Source organism: Cariama cristata, unplaced genomic scaffold (assembly GCF_000690535.1).
Source record: "Cariama cristata isolate BGI_N322 unplaced genomic scaffold, ASM69053v1 scaffold14481, whole genome shotgun sequence".
Taxonomy (NCBI): Eukaryota; Metazoa; Chordata; class Aves; order Cariamiformes; family Cariamidae; genus Cariama; species Cariama cristata.
The window spans coordinates 25866-42864 of record NW_009600755.1 but is presented as its reverse complement, the minus strand read 5'-3'; the positions used below and the strand labels follow the sequence as shown (position 1 = coordinate 42864).

At 36.8% G+C, this 16999-nt stretch overlaps 1 protein-coding gene across 1 annotated transcript in view; it reads left to right on the top strand.

Annotated features, from left to right (window-relative positions):
* LOC104169246 (sodium channel protein type 1 subunit alpha-like) overlaps window positions 1-16999 on the top strand; it is a gene marked incomplete at its 3' end in the record, with an annotated part of 41603 nt that overhangs the window by 9892 nt on the left and 14712 nt on the right. Inside the window, 12 exon segments of the mRNA XM_009710120.1 lie at window positions 2472-2561; window positions 3478-3606; window positions 4312-4403; window positions 5321-5593; window positions 10959-11022; window positions 11638-11779; window positions 11935-12141; window positions 12644-12949; window positions 13687-14067; window positions 15242-15317; window positions 15320-15367; window positions 16173-16411. Coding sequence (XP_009708422.1) covers window positions 2472-2561; window positions 3478-3606; window positions 4312-4403; window positions 5321-5593; window positions 10959-11022; window positions 11638-11779; window positions 11935-12141; window positions 12644-12949; window positions 13687-14067; window positions 15242-15317; window positions 15320-15367; window positions 16173-16411 — 2047 coding nt within the window.

Here is a 16999-nt window from a genome sequence, read left to right as displayed (position 1 = left end):
GAAAATGTGATACCTGCTAAGTACCCTTGTGCTAGCTTTTGGAAGCCGAAATTACAGTGTTACTCAGTGTGGCCTGACTGCCAGCAGGTGTCTGTGAAACCAATTGGCAATGTTTGTTTTTTCCAATCTTCATCTTCCACCAAGTCCACACAGGTGATAAAGAGACTTCAGCTGCTCCACTAATTGCTTAGCTTGAGGCTGTATAGTGCATCTAACTCTACTGCTTGCCTACATGGGAAGACCAAGAAAAAGACAGTACATTTCCATGAAGAAATCATCATATATCAGAGTTGTTTACCTATGTGCATAGTTGAATTATTATTGCATATAAAATAGTACATTAAGAGAATGTTGAGGTTGTAAATGAAACACTCAAAATGTGGGAGAAGAAGGAAGAGGGGCACAGACATTGAATCTGTCAGTTATGTTTGAGATTCCCATAAGGGAAAGCGCAGCCAGAGTTTATATTTCAAATTATGTTAGCCCTTATTGAGCATCTGTTCCCTTTGAGAGTGAACAGCACTTTGGCCGTACAGCTCGCAGATGTGGTGAGTTATGTGCAGAGTGAGCAATGTGCAAGGATCTACCTGTGGCCTTTGCTATGAGTGATATCTAGGTGTAAACCTCAGCTATCCTACGAGGACATTCCACTTCTTTAACTGTTTTATAAGACTACTGAAGCTGCAGCCAGGCATCTCCCAAGTCTTTCAACTACCAAAATGGATTATCTTTATTTAAAGGAATTTCCCAATTATATTAAGTCAGACTCCTTAGAGCTCTCTGGGGACTGTGAGGACAAGCACTGTAAGGCATTCTAATAATTTCTAAGCCACTGAACAATAATTTTTACCATACAGAGCTTGTACGACAACATGATCTTCAAAATGAGTTAAGTTACTCAGTGGAAGATATCACAGTATTCACTGCTTGGTCAGGTATTTAGACAAAGGTCACTCACCTATCTATGGGAGTCAGGCAGCTAAATACTTCCCTGTGATTTGAATGTTTACTTGAAAAGATATGCTCAAGTCTGAATTGTTCAGCATCTGTAAGCAGTTATCTTAATGTTTGCACCAATTTTCTACAAAGTTTAGGCTGAGATGTTACTTCGCCTATTCCTCCTTCACCCAGAGTGAAGGGTTAGTTTTTTGTCCAACGGCATAAAAATATACCCCAAACAAGAAAATGCTACTTGATTTAAAAAAAGAAGAAATTAAAAATCCTGGGCTCTTACATACAAGTTTATCTGTAAATGGCTTTCTTCATAATGGCTAGCTTCTTTGCCAGTTATATTAATGCAACTGTTATTAAGGAACACATCATTTAGAGAGATGACAAGGAAAAATGATAGTTGCGTTGACCATTTGGCATAAAGGTGTAGTGGTTCTTACTTTTTACTGCCATCATGTGGCCATTTTGAGTCAGGTTTTGGTCTAGTTTGGTTACTTCAGTATTTCCAAATGTTTGAAGAGAGTTTATTTTATTGCCACGAAAAGGGAAGAGCCACACTGTTTGTAGAGTCAGTGATCTTGTAAACCAAGAACATCGCAGTGGGTGTAATGAAGCCCCAGTGGACTGTCCCACCTCCCTACCACAAGCCCCTTTGAGCTGTTAGTCTGGGTTTCATAGTCCCAGAATACCAAATTGTTCCTTGCTGGAACTCTACATAAAAATTAATTTTCATTCTAATCTTCACCAGTTTTCCACGCTTTTCAAGCAATTGACAACAAGGTACTATTGAACAATTTTCCAATTACAGCTTTGGTAGAATGAGAGATGCTTCTTTTGCAGGTAATGTGTTTTGAGAAAACCCAAAAATAATATTGGAAAATTGTTCACCCTAATCTGTGAGCTGTCTATGGATTTCTGTTTCACTGACTGAAGCATATACTGCTAGGCTAGTGGTAGGGAAACACAGAATACTGTCACTTCAGCTATTAAAACCAGAATTCTGTGTTTTGTTCTGTGTTTATAACAGACTGGCTGTGCTGGGATGGTATGTGCTTTCTCTACAACTCTGACTCATGGTAAATAGGATAAAATTTTTTACCTTGCATATGCCAGCTGTTGAGTTTAGTACCAAAACTGTAGAAGTGAAAGACTAATGCTTATTCAGTCATGTCAGGTACTTAAGTAAAAAAGTATTCTCCTGCAAGTTGTTTCGGTTTTGGCTGTTACTCAGCTCACATTACCTCCCAGGCGGGTGAGAACCATCTCCTTCGCCTTTCAGTACCAGCCAAAAATAAAACATTAGGACATCAATAACTCAGCATCAGAACATCAACAAATCAAGACTAATGTTAATAAAGTCTAACATGCTAAAGTGAAAACTATGAGATTAAGCAAAATATGTGCAACGTTTACCAAAGTCTAAAAGATTTGTGTAAGTGGCAATATTTTACTGTACTTAAGATATATGGCTGATGTGATATTGTATGAATTACTATTGTGTCTTCCTTAACTATATCTACATTATTCAGCATGCTTATCATGTGCACTATTTTGACCAACTGTGTATTTATGACCATGAGTAACCCTCCGGACTGGACAAAGAATGTAGAGTAAGTTTCATACGTTATTTAAAGATATCGTTGTTGCTGTAGGAGTCAGCATGCCAGTAACTGCAGTCATGTGTGTTGGCAGGAACTATCATGAGACACTACTACTATTTCCTCTCTAAGCTGTGCAGACATGTTGAAAAACTTTTTAAATCTCCTTCTGGTAGAACGATTGGGTAGAAAAAAAAGTTGTATACAGATAGTATTCTACTGAGATTCCACTAGTTTTCTCTCATCTTCATGCTTTAGCCTGGTTTTTATCCCTCCTTTATGCCGCTGTATTAAGAGCAGAACCATGGCCATCTATTTGTACATGTCAGTTAAGGATGGCATACAACCAAAAGTACTCCTAAAGTGAGAATCCAGTGTATGCTTGCATTTGTCACCATCCCTGGAGGTCTTCAAAAAACGTTTAGATGTGGCGCTTCAAGACATGGTTTAGCGGGTTTAGCGGGCATGGTGGTATCAGGTATATGGTTGAACTTGATGATCTTGGAGGTCTCTTCCAACCATAATGATTCTATGATTCTATGATTCTTCCTTTTTTAGAGTTAATACTAGATATTTCGGATGTTAGTGATTCAGATAGTATCCACTAACTTATGCTCACAACTTTCTTGGTTAACAGTAACGGATATATTGCTGTTTACTTCTAAACTGTCACCAATAAATCTTTAATAGATGTCATTTATCTGATTTATTTATTTATTTATTTTTATTTATGCACAAGATCAGGACTGCTGTACTTCAACAAGTATATATGATGAATGTAATGCATTTTATAAGAAATTGCTTATTTACTGTATTTCTTTTCCAGTTTTGAAAAAAAAAGCTCTTTCATTTGATCATCAGGTTTCTATCAGAATACCAATGTAAAATGTTGCTACCTATTTTGATTAAATTTTCCTATATTTTCTAGGTATACATTCACTGGAATTTACACATTTGAGTCACTCATAAAAATCATTGCAAGAGGGTTTTGCTTAGAAGATTTTACTTTTCTTCGAGATCCATGGAACTGGCTTGATTTCACTGTCATTACCTTTGCGTAAGTTTTTGTTTTTTGCTTTTTCTTTGAAAGTGAAGGGCAAAAAGGGCATGAAATTAGTATCGATACATATCAAATTCATTAAATGGAAATTCTTGTATGGATTTATTTTTGTCTAAAACAATTTTCACATTCTAATATACATATTTTGATGTAAACATAAATACTGCAGAAGCCATTAGTACAGCTAGTATTAGAGAGTCTAATTTCATGTCCTGCATTTTTTTCTCTGAGCAGAAAAGGAGCACCCCTTTGACTTCATTCTCCAAACTTACCAATCTAGTCTAGATAAATTTTAGGCTTTCAAAGTTAAATCACTGCGATTCACTTCAGAGACATTTAATTTAACTGAAGGCTCTGAAAGCATATTAATGCAAGGCAAACTGCAGTGAAAGGTAAACCTCTGACTGTTGCTATTTAACTTTTTGCTAAAAACGCCAAAGCGGTCTTGAAAGACCCAAGTAAGTAGCATAAATTTTGCCTAAATTCTGAATAACTGTGATTTAATCCTACAGGTATGTAACAGAATTTGTAAACCTAGGCAATGTTTCAGCTCTTCGAACTTTCAGAGTATTGAGAGCTTTGAAAACTATTTCTGTAATCCCAGGTAAGAAGTAACTGGTGTAAGGTGTTAGGCCCCTCGTACCTCCCAACTGTTCCTTTTTATCCTGTCATTGTGTTTGTGTGTGAACTCCCCTATTACAGATATGTGACAGAGTTTGTGGACCTGGGCAATGTCTCAGCGTTGAGAACATTCAGAGTTCTCCGAGCTTTGAAAACAATATCAGTCATTCCAGGTGAGAGCTAGGTTAAACACTGAGGCTGACTTTAATTCACTGAAACAGAATTCATATTTTTTAAACATAAGTCTTATTTCTTTCCACAAAAAAAGCAGGAATCGGAAGATATTAGAATTCACTGAAATCTCCGATTCATTGCTTTTTAACATGAACTCTTTCCTTTTGAAATCAGCCTTTGAGTTTAACAGATTCTTGCATGAGACATTGCAGTACACAGTGTGTGTGGTTTGCATCGTATGATGTCAAGCTTTCTTCTCCACATTCAATGAATATCAGTAAACCTGAATTTTTCTTACCCATGTGTATCTTACCTACATGATGTTATGTGGTATTTGTTGTGAATATTTGTGTCTGAAAAATAGAACTGTTCAAAATGTTGACTTAGTAAGAAGATGAAGGAATAAGATAATAAAGAATAGCATGGGCATTGCATGGGGGATTTATTATCTTAAAATTCTATGATTTTCCAAACCATCTCCAGTTTTATAGCATTAAATTTTAATCCTATTTATTGTTGAACAGGCTTTTTACTACTGTCTTCTAAATCTAGTATGTTATAAAACTGATAGTAGCAAAGGTTTGGGGCAAGAGGTACTGACAAATAAAAATGAAGACTTTTATGTGAGATTCATGTACAGCATGAATGAAAAAAAAAGTCACTTGTTTTAGCATTAAAACAAGTGTTTTGAAATATATGCAACTCATTCCATTCCCGGTTTCAAATGAACATAAATTACAGCTATTTATTCATTTTCACAAGTGAAAAAGCTCTTCACAAAAATGTTATTTCACAGGCATTACAATCATTTCTTTGGGCTTCTGCATGAAATCTATAACTTTACTGGGAGACACTGTCATTTTTATGCATTAGAAAAGTTTTGAACATCAGAATAAAAATTCCTTTGCATTTGCAGGCTTGAAGACTATCGTGGGAGCCCTAATTCAGTCTGTGAAGAAGCTCTCGGACGTTATGATCCTGACTGTGTTTTGTCTGAGTGTATTTGCGCTAATAGGGCTGCAGCTGTTCATGGGCAACTTGAGGAACAAATGCCTGCAGTGGCCTCCAGAAAATTTTACTTTGGAAACAAATATTACTTCCCAGCTAAACAGCACCATAGGTGAAAATGGTACATTAGTTAATTCAACAGTGACTCCGTTTGACTGGAAGGGGTACATTGAAGATGAAAGTAAGTATTGTCAGCATAATTCTTATTGAAGTGATTTATGGCTGACCCAGTTCTTAGAAATAAGGAGGGGAACGGATGATACATTTAGTTAAGACAGAGCAGAAGTGTTTTCTCTCTCTCATAGATCTGCTCCAAGGGCTGGCACGGAAGAGGGAACAAGGAACATGGTCTCTCTACTTGATTCAGCTCTTTTTCTCAGCTCCTTCTGCCAAATCCACATCTTGCCCGAGACAGAAAGACGTCCAAAGGAGTTCTTAAAATTACTTAGGCCTTAAACATTTTCCATTCTGATACTCCAAAGCAAGATGAGCAACAGACTGCTATGTCATTTCTGACAGATGTCAGAGACTTCTGACTTCCAGTGAGGACTCCATCACTGGAGTCCTCAGTATTTTCACCATTTATCCACTCTTGTGCTTCACTATCCTTATTACTAGACAGGGGTTTCTTTGAGGTCTAACAAATTTTCCTGCTGCAATTTAAGCTCATGGTTCTTATCAACTTCACCACAGGCATCAAAAACAAATATTGCCTATCATTAATCACTGTCTCTGAGGTATTTAGAGACCATTCTTAAGTTGCCATGCCCTGTTCTGTCCTCTTTCAGTCTTCTTTCTGTATGCTAAGCAACCCAGATCATTAACTTTTTTCTCCTACAATTTATTTTCTAGATCTTGATCTCTCATCTGGATCCTTTCTTGTTTGTAAACATCCTTCTTAAAGTGCAGTACCCACATCTAGGCATTTCTCTTCTACATGAGGCATACAGGCAGAGAAGCAGGATTATGTGGTAGCATAGTAGCTTATACTTCTGTTTTATACATCCTAGGCTAGCACTTGCCGTTGTTTACAATTGTAACATTGTTAAATCCTGTTCAGTTTGTGGTCTACCTGCTCCTGAATCTTTTACAGACTTTTACCTCATTGAGTTTCCACTTTGTATTTGCACAGTTCGTTGCTCCAGCCTGAACAGTACCCTATTTTTTCAGACCATCTCTCCAACTGTCCTGGATCTTTTAAATTGTAATCATGTCCCCAAACTCACCACCATCCTTATCAGATCAGTATCATTTGCAAATTGGATAAGCGTTCTTCCATCATCTAGATTAGTTAAAACCTTGAATAGCAGCAATCTCAAACCAACCTCTTCAGTTGTTTTGATGCATCTTTCCATTTTGGTAATTTCACAAAGTATGATTTTCCAAAGAGCTTTGCTGCTACAGAGCAGTCTGGCAAACTGAGAATGGCTAGAGAAATACATTTCAGTACAGTTAAATGTGAGGTTACAAACCTAAGCTCCCTATCCTAAAAATCAATGCTGCACAATTGATGTTGAGACAGGTTCACATGCATAAAGACTGTAGCTGATGGCATACATCATCTTTAACAGTGAAAGTTATTTTTGTAGAAAAATAAGAACTAAAGGGGAGAGAGAGAAAAGGGAAGGGGAAAACCGACCACAGTGGCCAGCAGCGAGGAGAAATGTTGGAGTTCCCAGGCAAGTCTCCTCCCCTGGGTATCCTTTCCAGTGCAGCAGTGATCACTCCATAATACTTTTCCCATAGCAACGATGTGGTTTTCGTTAGCATCTCCTCAAACTCCCTACAAGTTTTTCCTGCTTACAGTGCTACTAGCCCTAATTGGAATGCACTTTGATCAGGGTGGGTGCTGCATGGCTGGTTGGCTTTCAAGCTCGTACATGCATGTTATTAGGTCACCTAATACAAACTGAAAGCTACAAGCAAGGAATATGAAAAAGGGGGAGAAAGAGGGGTGAATCTCACACTGGAGACAATTGTTTCGCATGGGTACCTGCTGCAACAATAATGTGTTTGCAGGTGTAGCATCATGAGAATAAAAGCAACATGAAAAACAGCATGAGAACAAAGGAAAAATGGTGCCACAGAGGCTCTGGAAAACACTGCCACAGAAGCTTATGTGAAAGATTGCAGGGCTGCAACTGAGAGGCAAGATATAGAAATGCGATTGGAAAGCCCTTAGCAATAAAGAAGTTAAGGCACTGTGGAGCAGCCAGGACTCTGACAAATTAAGGCTAAAACTCTGCAGCCAAAAAGCTAAATTGTATCCTGTTTGCATAAATAAATTATTGACCAGGAAGGCAGTATTACCCCTGTATTTAGCACTACTGCAGTTGCCACTGGAATATTAAACAAATTTCAATTTAGATAGAAAGTTGAAAAATTGGAGGATGTTCAGAAAAGAGCAGAATGATTAAAGGGTTGGAAAACATGCTTTATACCAAGATAGACCAGGAGCTCAACCTACTTAGCATATCAAAGAGAAGGTTTAAGGGGTGATTTGATCACAGTTGAGAAAAACCTCATGGGGAACAGAAATTTCATCACAGATGTATCTTTGATCTAGCAGGCAAAGATATAACAGGTTCAATAGCTGCAAGTTAAAGCCAGACAAATTTCGAATAGAAGTAAGAGAGTTTCTAACCATGATGACACAGCTGATCAATGACTATGATGGATTTCCATCTGAATTTCTTAAATCAAGATGCAATCTTTTCATGAAACTCACTTTACTTGAACATGTGAATTCATGGAGATCCCATGCCACAGGGTATGACATGTCTAAGCAAAGTCTCATAATGAAGACCTAGACAACCTAGGTCAAACTTCATTTCCTGGATTTTTAATTATTATGAAATTTAGAATGAAATTATGAGTCTTATTATGAAGTTAATAAGCTTGTCCTTGCTTACAAGCAGTTTCAAAGAGAAAAAATATTTTCTCACAGCTTCCTGCTCTCTTTTTGCAGATGGGCAGACAGGATACAGAAATGATTCTTAAACCAGCTGTGTCACAGGGCAACAAGAAGAGGCTTACCTGGACCTCAGAGCAGTGCAATAGCACTGTCTTTTCTAGCAATTATAGAAGGTTTTATGCCAGTAGTTGTGTATACTATGCAAAAAAAAGGCACGTAAACCCTAATTTTGCTACTGAGCTCATTTTTGGAAGTACCATTCAGACAGACATTATGTAAGCACTCCTGGCATTTCTTTTCCTTCTTCTTTTTCCAAGATAGCAAATCTGATAAACTTAATGCTAGATAAGTTGAAATTTATCTTGGCAAGCTTACCATAAGGAATTTTTTCTGGGAAATAATATCTCACAATCTATTTTGTAAAATAACAATTATTCTCAAACAACCATAAATTCCCTTGAAGTGCTCACCTACCAGGTATTTTTTCCCATTTCCCAATGAAATAAAGGGGAGCCAAACATATACCTTTGACGTAGTGAGGGACTTTTCACATTACTTTGGTAAAATACAATTCAGAGTTTTGCATCTAGTTAGGGAAACATGCTTACACTGCTCAGTTTGTGTTGTTATAAAAATTTTCGTATCACAGTAACATTTTGAGCATTTGTCACAGTTGTATCAGTGGACTCAGAGAAAGCCTGGGTAGCTATTATTTCCTGTGGAGCTGGCAAGTATAGCATGCTTACAGGGCACATCTTGTCTGAACAACAGAACTTGTGTACAGACCCTGTTTTAGCAGTTCAGCTGAGCTGATGCAGCACTGATCATGACTGACTGCTCCATGTAAATTATATCAAGTCCAGTTTGCGTTCTTCCCAACCAGCTGTTATGTTCCAGCATGTTTTAATCATGATTAGCTGACATAATGCAGAATAACATTTGCTTCCTGAGGGTCAGCTGTGGTCAGCATTATGTCAGCTAACTTTACCATTTACAGCTGTGTTTCAGCACAGTGCAGTTCTGCAATGTATACCAGCCCAGAACGACAGTGGCCACACACACAGGGCTGTGCACGTTCCACAGTACAGATGATCATACCCTGTAAGATGCAGATGCATCATTAGACACTGAAACTGAGTCCTTCACAGAATGTCAGAACAAGGATCTACATACAGCTTAAAAACTAACTTTTCAAAATGGTGAATTTCACTCACAGGATGGAGAAATGCAGCTGGCCGTGGTACTGTGTCCCCCCTGCAGTAAATCAATGTGCAGAGCCAGGAGCTTGTGACACCTCCTCAGCCTTGGAATTCATTAGCTTCTGTAACAACCCTGCTTGGGCAGCACAGCTACCGTCAAGTTTAAACTCAGCTGTGCTGGTAACATTTCAAATGAGATCATTTTAAGGGAATCTAACAGGCCAGTTCAGTGGAAAAGAAATCCAGTGAGAGGTTTAAATCTTCTCAGAAAGCAAGAAAGGGACCACCTTAACTCTGAAGCTGATGTACTTCAGAAGTATTGGAAACTGGGGAGGTGCTCAGGGGAGTATCACCATGTCCTTACCCTGTCCTTACAGACATCCCGAGGCAACGCTTTTGGTCTCTGTTGGAAATGGGACACTGGGCTACATGGTCTGACCCTGTATAAACAGCGTCCTTAAGCCTGTGACCAAACGGGAGATTGTTACTGCAGGAGGAAGCTCCTCCTGTGATAACCCTTCCAAAATCAAGAGCTTAGCAACTGTAGGCATCTGCTTTGAGGGGAAAAAGAAAAGCACTTCTCAAGGATGCGGTCAAAGTGTATCTTAATAAGCACAACGTTTTGCACACCATCTCTTTATTCTTCTAAGAATGGACAGGTCAATGTCTTTGTGATTTAAACCATCTAAAATGTCCTTTAAGTACAGGATTACTATGCAGATTATGGGATGGTTGGCTACAGGGCAATTTGGTGGAATTTACCCAATTTTTCTTTCCTAAGGTGATCAATAATTTCATCATATACTCCTAAAATCCTACCTACACAAGTCAGTGAGTGTTGCAGTAATTCTGTCTGAGTTGAATTTAGATGTGTATCAGGGCCTTCACACCAATGAGCAGGCTAGTTGCAGTGTGTACACACCTGTACAGCAGTGAAAGCTGTTGGCAGCTGGGTGGTTTTTTGCAGAGCTGACATATTAGATAACTGCCACAAGCGTTTGTAAGTGACAAACTGCAACTCTTGGCAATACTGATCAGAAAGTTTAAATAAATTATCAGTGTACTTTTTTCAGATAGAATTTAATTATTACAATAAAATACTGTAAAATATAAATTCACAAACTGTGATTTAGTTCAGTGACCAGACTGAAAGAAGAATTGTACACTTCCTCTACATCCATGCATTTGACAGGATTTTTAGTACATTTTGGCATTTTAACAATAACTGCTGTTATTGCTGTTATTGCTTACTGCAATTCATATTGTCATTTCCTCTGAAGTTACAGTTCTGCTGAAAAAATACTACTACTTGTTTAGAATTGCATCTGAAATCACCTTAACACTTTTAGAGCGGGACTATTTATTTCACAGAGCTGTAAGAAAACTTTCAAATTCAGAATTTTATAATTTGTTTTAAATTCTTTTCTAAACAGGTCATTTTTATTTTCTGGAAGGGCAAAACGATGCTCTGCTTTGCGGCAATAGTTCTGATGCTGGGTAAGACCAAATTCCATCATATTATTGCACTGTGTACAAATTAGATCCATGTTCTTTAGATGTGCAGTTGGAGTGGGCTATCTTTAGAGTGATCACCTTCTTTCACATAAGAAATGCTAGGACTTTACACTGGACTAAGGATTTGGGCTGCTGGTCAGAGCTAAGTGGATTGGTTAGATGAGCTTAGTCTTTGCATGAATGAATCGGTAATTCGGTATTGGTGTAGCTCTTGCCTGGATGAAGAGTCACAGACACAGCAGCTGGTAAATGTGTGTTATTTTGCAGTTTCAGCTGCACATATGAGTACTAACGAGCTCAGACAGTAGGAAACACTGGCATTGACATTAATGTTACAACATTAATAATTAAAGAAATTATTTGGAATATTATGTTTTAAAAGCTTAGATTAAACTTTTGACACTAATTTTTATATGCCTTTCCTGCTTAATTTTTCTAACGTCCTTTAAAATAACTTTCTGTTAAAAATCACATGCTATTATTTCTAGTCTGCTTAACTAAAGAAAAATCCTCTTTTCAATCCTAATCTTCTCCTGGACATTCCAGGTGATACTATTAAAATAACTATATCAGGCAACACCCAGTTTGTCTTTGTAGGCAGTGTCCAGAAGGATATACATGCGTGAAAGCTGGTAGAAACCCCAATTATGGCTACACAAGTTTTGACACCTTCAGCTGGGCTTTCTTGTCACTGTTTCGCTTGATGACTCAAGACTTCTGGGAAAACCTTTATCAATTGGTGAGAAGTTTTTAATACAAAATAGACTAAATATGTTCATACAAATAATGCAAGAGGCCTAAAATCAATTTTCTTATATTATCTTAATTTTAACCATATGAAAACCAGAACTTTTGTTAACTTATTCTTGCTTATAAATGTATTCTTATTTCCAGACACTGCGTGCTGCTGGGAAAACATACATGATATTTTTTGTTCTGGTGATTTTTCTGGGCTCTTTCTACCTGATCAACTTGATCCTGGCTGTGGTCGCCATGGCCTATGAAGAACAAAATCAAGCAACCATGGAAGAAGCAGAACAGAAAGAGGCAGAATTTCAGCAGATGCTGGAACAACTGAAGAAGCAACAAGAAGCAGCTCAGGTATAATTTATGGTGTAGTAATGCAGAAGTGTATGGAAGTAGTTTTACTAGAGATACCTACCCTCTGCTTTCTGAATTTGGAGTTACAAAACACCCTGTTGGGCTTTCAACAACAGAGTTACCTCAGAGATTTTCTGTTCTGCACTAAAGACATTGTACTGTGAACGAACCAGACATAATCAAGAAGGAATATTCAAAACTAGGTACTCATTATTCATTACGTTTTTCTTAGTCTAGTGTCATTAATACAGTCTGTTAAACTTCTGCATTTAAAAACTACCATGAAAGATGGAAGAAAGCTATGACCAACACGTACCTTAAGTCAACTGAGTAATAAAAATTAGCGAAAAAACTAGGGAGAGGATATCCTATGGAAAGTGTTAAGATCCAGGGCATTTGAACTAGTATAAGTATTTACTGATACATTCTGTATAAGTAAATTTTAAAAACCCACGATGTTGTGATTTGCTCAGTGACACAAACTCATTCTGCGACATGGTAGGCAGCAGCGGTGGCAGCAGCAGCAGTAACAGCATCCGCAGAGTCCAGGGAGCCCAGTGCTGGAGGAGAAGCAGAAGGGCTCTCAGAAAGCTCCTCAGAGGCATCAAAATTGAGCTCAAAGAGTGCAAAAGAGAGGAGAAATAGAAGGAAAAAAAGAAAACAGAAAGAACAGTCTGGAGGAGAGGAAAAAGATGAAGATGAATTTCACAAGTCTGAATCAGAAGACAGCATCAGAAGGAAAGGTTTCCGATTATCTATCGAAGGCAATAGACTGACATATGAAAAGAAGTATTCTTCTCCACATCAGGTATTGCATATAGTTATTTTTAGTAGAAGCATACATTTAAAGCATCCTAGGCTGTTACAAAACTACTTTAGTCTTCCTGGTACTGTAATGCGATCCTACTGTCTAAAGAAAGGAAACACTGAGATTTTTGTTAACTTTATTATTGTTGCTGGTGCTTCAGAGGAAGTGCTGTAGCTGCTAGATTGTCTTGTAAAAAGCCACAGAGAATTAAATGTAACCTCATACCTCTATTCTTGTAATAGGATTGTTTAAAAAAATCATATTAAAATATCCTCTGATTGATTCTGGGGGATTTTTGAGAGTGATTTATATATTTTCTAGACTTACTAAAATGCTACAGTGTTTTTCCATTATGACAGCCTCATATTTTCCTCCTGCTTCAATGATGTTTGGAGGTTGGTTCAATAGGTGCAGGATGCTGCATACATGAAAGAATGTGCATGTATGGACTCCCTTTTTTTCTTGATGGTATTGTGCAACTACTCTACTCAGCAATTCTAACTGACACTAGGAGAAAGGAGTGTTCAAAGTTGGTTTTGTCTTAAGAACCCACGAAGAATGGTGTTTCTACCTGCAAAATATATATATAATGAAATACACACAAAAATTTCACAGCAGCATTTAGCTTCTGGGAAAAATGGTTACCCTCATTTCAGAAAAAATCCCCTATGCTATCCTATTAACAATGCTAAGTTTGAAGATTTCTGCTAATAATCACAAATTTTGTTTGTCTGCAGTCTTTGCTGAGCATTCGCGGCTCCCTGTTTTCCCCAAGGCGCAATAGCAGAACAAGTCTTTTCAGCTTCAGAGGTCGAGCAAAGGATGTAGGATCAGAAAATGACTTTGCTGATGATGAGCACAGCACTTTTGAAGACAATGACAGCAGAAGAGATTCTCTCTTTGTGCCACGCAGACACGGTGAACGGCGCAACAGTAACATTAGTCAGGCCAGTAGGTCATCCAGGATGCTGGCAGTGTTTCCAGTGAACGGGAAGATGCACAGCACTGTGGATTGCAATGGGGTGGTTTCCCTCGTTGGAGGACCATCTGTTCCTACATCCCCTGTTGGACAGCTTCTGCCAGAGGTGATAATAGATAAACCAGCTACTGATGACAATGTAAGGAAGTTTTAAATAGCCTAGGCATCGTGGCCTTTTCTTACTGCACCAGCCAGTGTTTTCTACAGAACGGAACCATTGGCAATGCTTCCTGGTTGGTCAAGCTGTGAATGCTCCTGCATCTTGTAAAATCTTTAATAAGTAAAACAGCTAAGATCAGTTTGCAACCTAAGCATTTACTTACAAATATTCTCATAACTAACAAATGCAATTCGCAGTTTCCAAGTAATAAAATATTAACTTACTTACACATTCATAAACCCACTATGCTTTACTGTATTACTGTGCTATACTTTACTTTTGCTGATCTAAAGGTCCATCTGGCTATGGTCTGCAAAATCATAGTTACTATGCAATTGAAAACAGTATACAAAAATGTTATCATATAACTGAAATCAATATCATGCTTCTATTACCACTTCATCAAAATTAGCATTATTAGTTAATTTTTATAACATTCTTCCTTGTCAGCCCTGTTAAAAATGTAAGGGGCTTTATTATCATTTATTTCTCATGCATATATATTTTCCATCCGTTGCTGGTGAAGTTCTGTAGTGTAGATAACAAATAGTTCATTGGAAGATCACATTTCAATACATACTTCCAAAAATACAACTCTGTGTGAACATACATGCAGCACATATTGCTGCTGTTCCCTTACCATATACAAGGTAAGAGAAAATGTCTCAAAAAATTTTTTTGCTTAGTTCAAAGTTGTCTACTCACACTACTAAAAAAATACTAGCATGAGGAAGCATGAGAAAGTCAGACTTTTCTTACTTGCTACACTTTACCTAGGGGAAAAGACTATTATGTTACAAAACCCAGAATATTCTGTCAGCAGGAGCAAGGAAAAAAATTACAGTTTGCAAAAATTTTACACAATATTTTGAACTCAATCCTTTTCCATTTGTTTAAATAATTTTTCATAGCTTGAAGGAAAGAAATGCAAAAGTTAAGAAAATAAACTCAGTTTTGAACAGTAGGTAACTATTGCCTCATAGCTTTCTAAAATTATTTAGAGGATACTAAAAAGTAATAAAAGTCTGACATGATAAAAATTGAAGTGCACGAAGCACGTGTCCAAGCCAAGATATTAATAACAGGGTTCTATATAGTATTTGCTTATCTTATTTCTCCAACATGGTCTCACCTAGTATTGCTCTCTGTATAGGGCACCACTACAGAAACAGAAATGAGGAAGAGAATGTCAAGCTCTTTTCACGTTTCTATGGACTACCTGGAAGATCCATTGAAAGAGCCATGAGTATTGCTAGCATCCTCACAAACACTGTGGAAGGTATGTGCCACACATAGCTTAATATTTAGTACCCGTTTTTCCAATGGACTTCTGAAAATTTGAGTTCAAACTTCAAAACTGATTTAAAATAGTTTAATTAACAGATACCATCCCAGAAACCAACATATATTTACCAGTAAACTCAAAGCTCTTTGTTCATTAAGGTTATTACATAAGGATGCATTAAAGTTATTACATAAGTAAGCATTTCTGTCTCATTGTTTTATTTGATGGTCATAACTGAGTGGATGCTTATGTATATTAATTAAAAATATATTATTGGACACAGAAAAGCCACTGAACATTTTTCAAATATATGCAACCATTCTTAAAATATATATGTACTTTTAGTAGTTATATTTATTCACTTATTCTTTGAAGAAGTACTAGTCTAGGTGATAAAAATGTTTTTTTCTTGAACTAAGAATGAGAATGATATTGAAAATTTTTACCTAAACACGACAAATTTGAAAATAAAAATATTTACATAACAGAACAGTAAGTCGGAGGAACAGGCTGAAAATCAGGAACAATCAAATATATAATACAAATTGATGCATAAATTGATACTGATTGGCATAATGATTGGAATACAAAGAATTTGTGCTTGATAGTTAAGCTTTGAACAAAATAAACATATTTGATACCAATTTTTAAAGACTTTCTTGAAAAACACTGTAAAAAAGGGATTATAGAAGGTTAATCATTACCAGTAGATTGACAACTTGACTGGTACAATTCATGTAGGATTGAGGAGTGTTAGAGCAAACACATAGTTATGTGTATAAACTTTCTTTTCCCACAGAACTTGAAGAATCAAGACAGAAATGCCCCCCATGTTGGTATAAATTTGCAAATATTTTCTTGATCTGGGACTGCAGTCCACATTGGTTAAAAGTAAAACATATCGTCAATTTAGTGGTAATGGACCCATTTGTTGACCTGGCTATTACAATTTGCATTGTTTTAAATACACTCTTTATGGCTATGGAACATTATCCGATGACCGATGAATTCAATAATGTACTTTCAGTCGGAAATCTGGTAAGTCTGTTGGGTTTTTATGTTTGTGATTTGGAAGGAAGTATGTCTGAAATAACTGAAAGAAGGAGTTTTAACAGCTTTTTTTTTTTTTTAACTGTTCAGAAAGTAGATGTATTGAACATTTATTGGCCTCCAGATATGACTATCAGAACATTTTTTGACATTTCACTGTCAAACCTGGCTCATGTAACTTTGGCTACTGTAAATTCAATATATTGCAGTGTTCTGCAAAGCCAAATTAAAAATATAAAAAAATGGCATCAATGCTACATTAAGTAAAGTCCATCTTAAACACAAGTTGATTTGTCTAACTACTAAACCAGGAAATGCATTACTTCCATTAAAAAGACACTATGCAAATAAACTTAGTGTTACTTTTTCAATCAATACAATACAAATCTTTAAATTATGAATGTGTTTTTAATTGCTCTGTTTCCTGAGCACAGGTTTACAATAGCTAAAAGAGCCATTTAAAAGCATTTCTAGAATTTACTTCTGTAAATGAATTTTTATGTGGATAGTTTTCTATATATATGCTTCACATAAAACTATGAAAAATATCCTGCAGTACTTTATCCTCATAGTTTT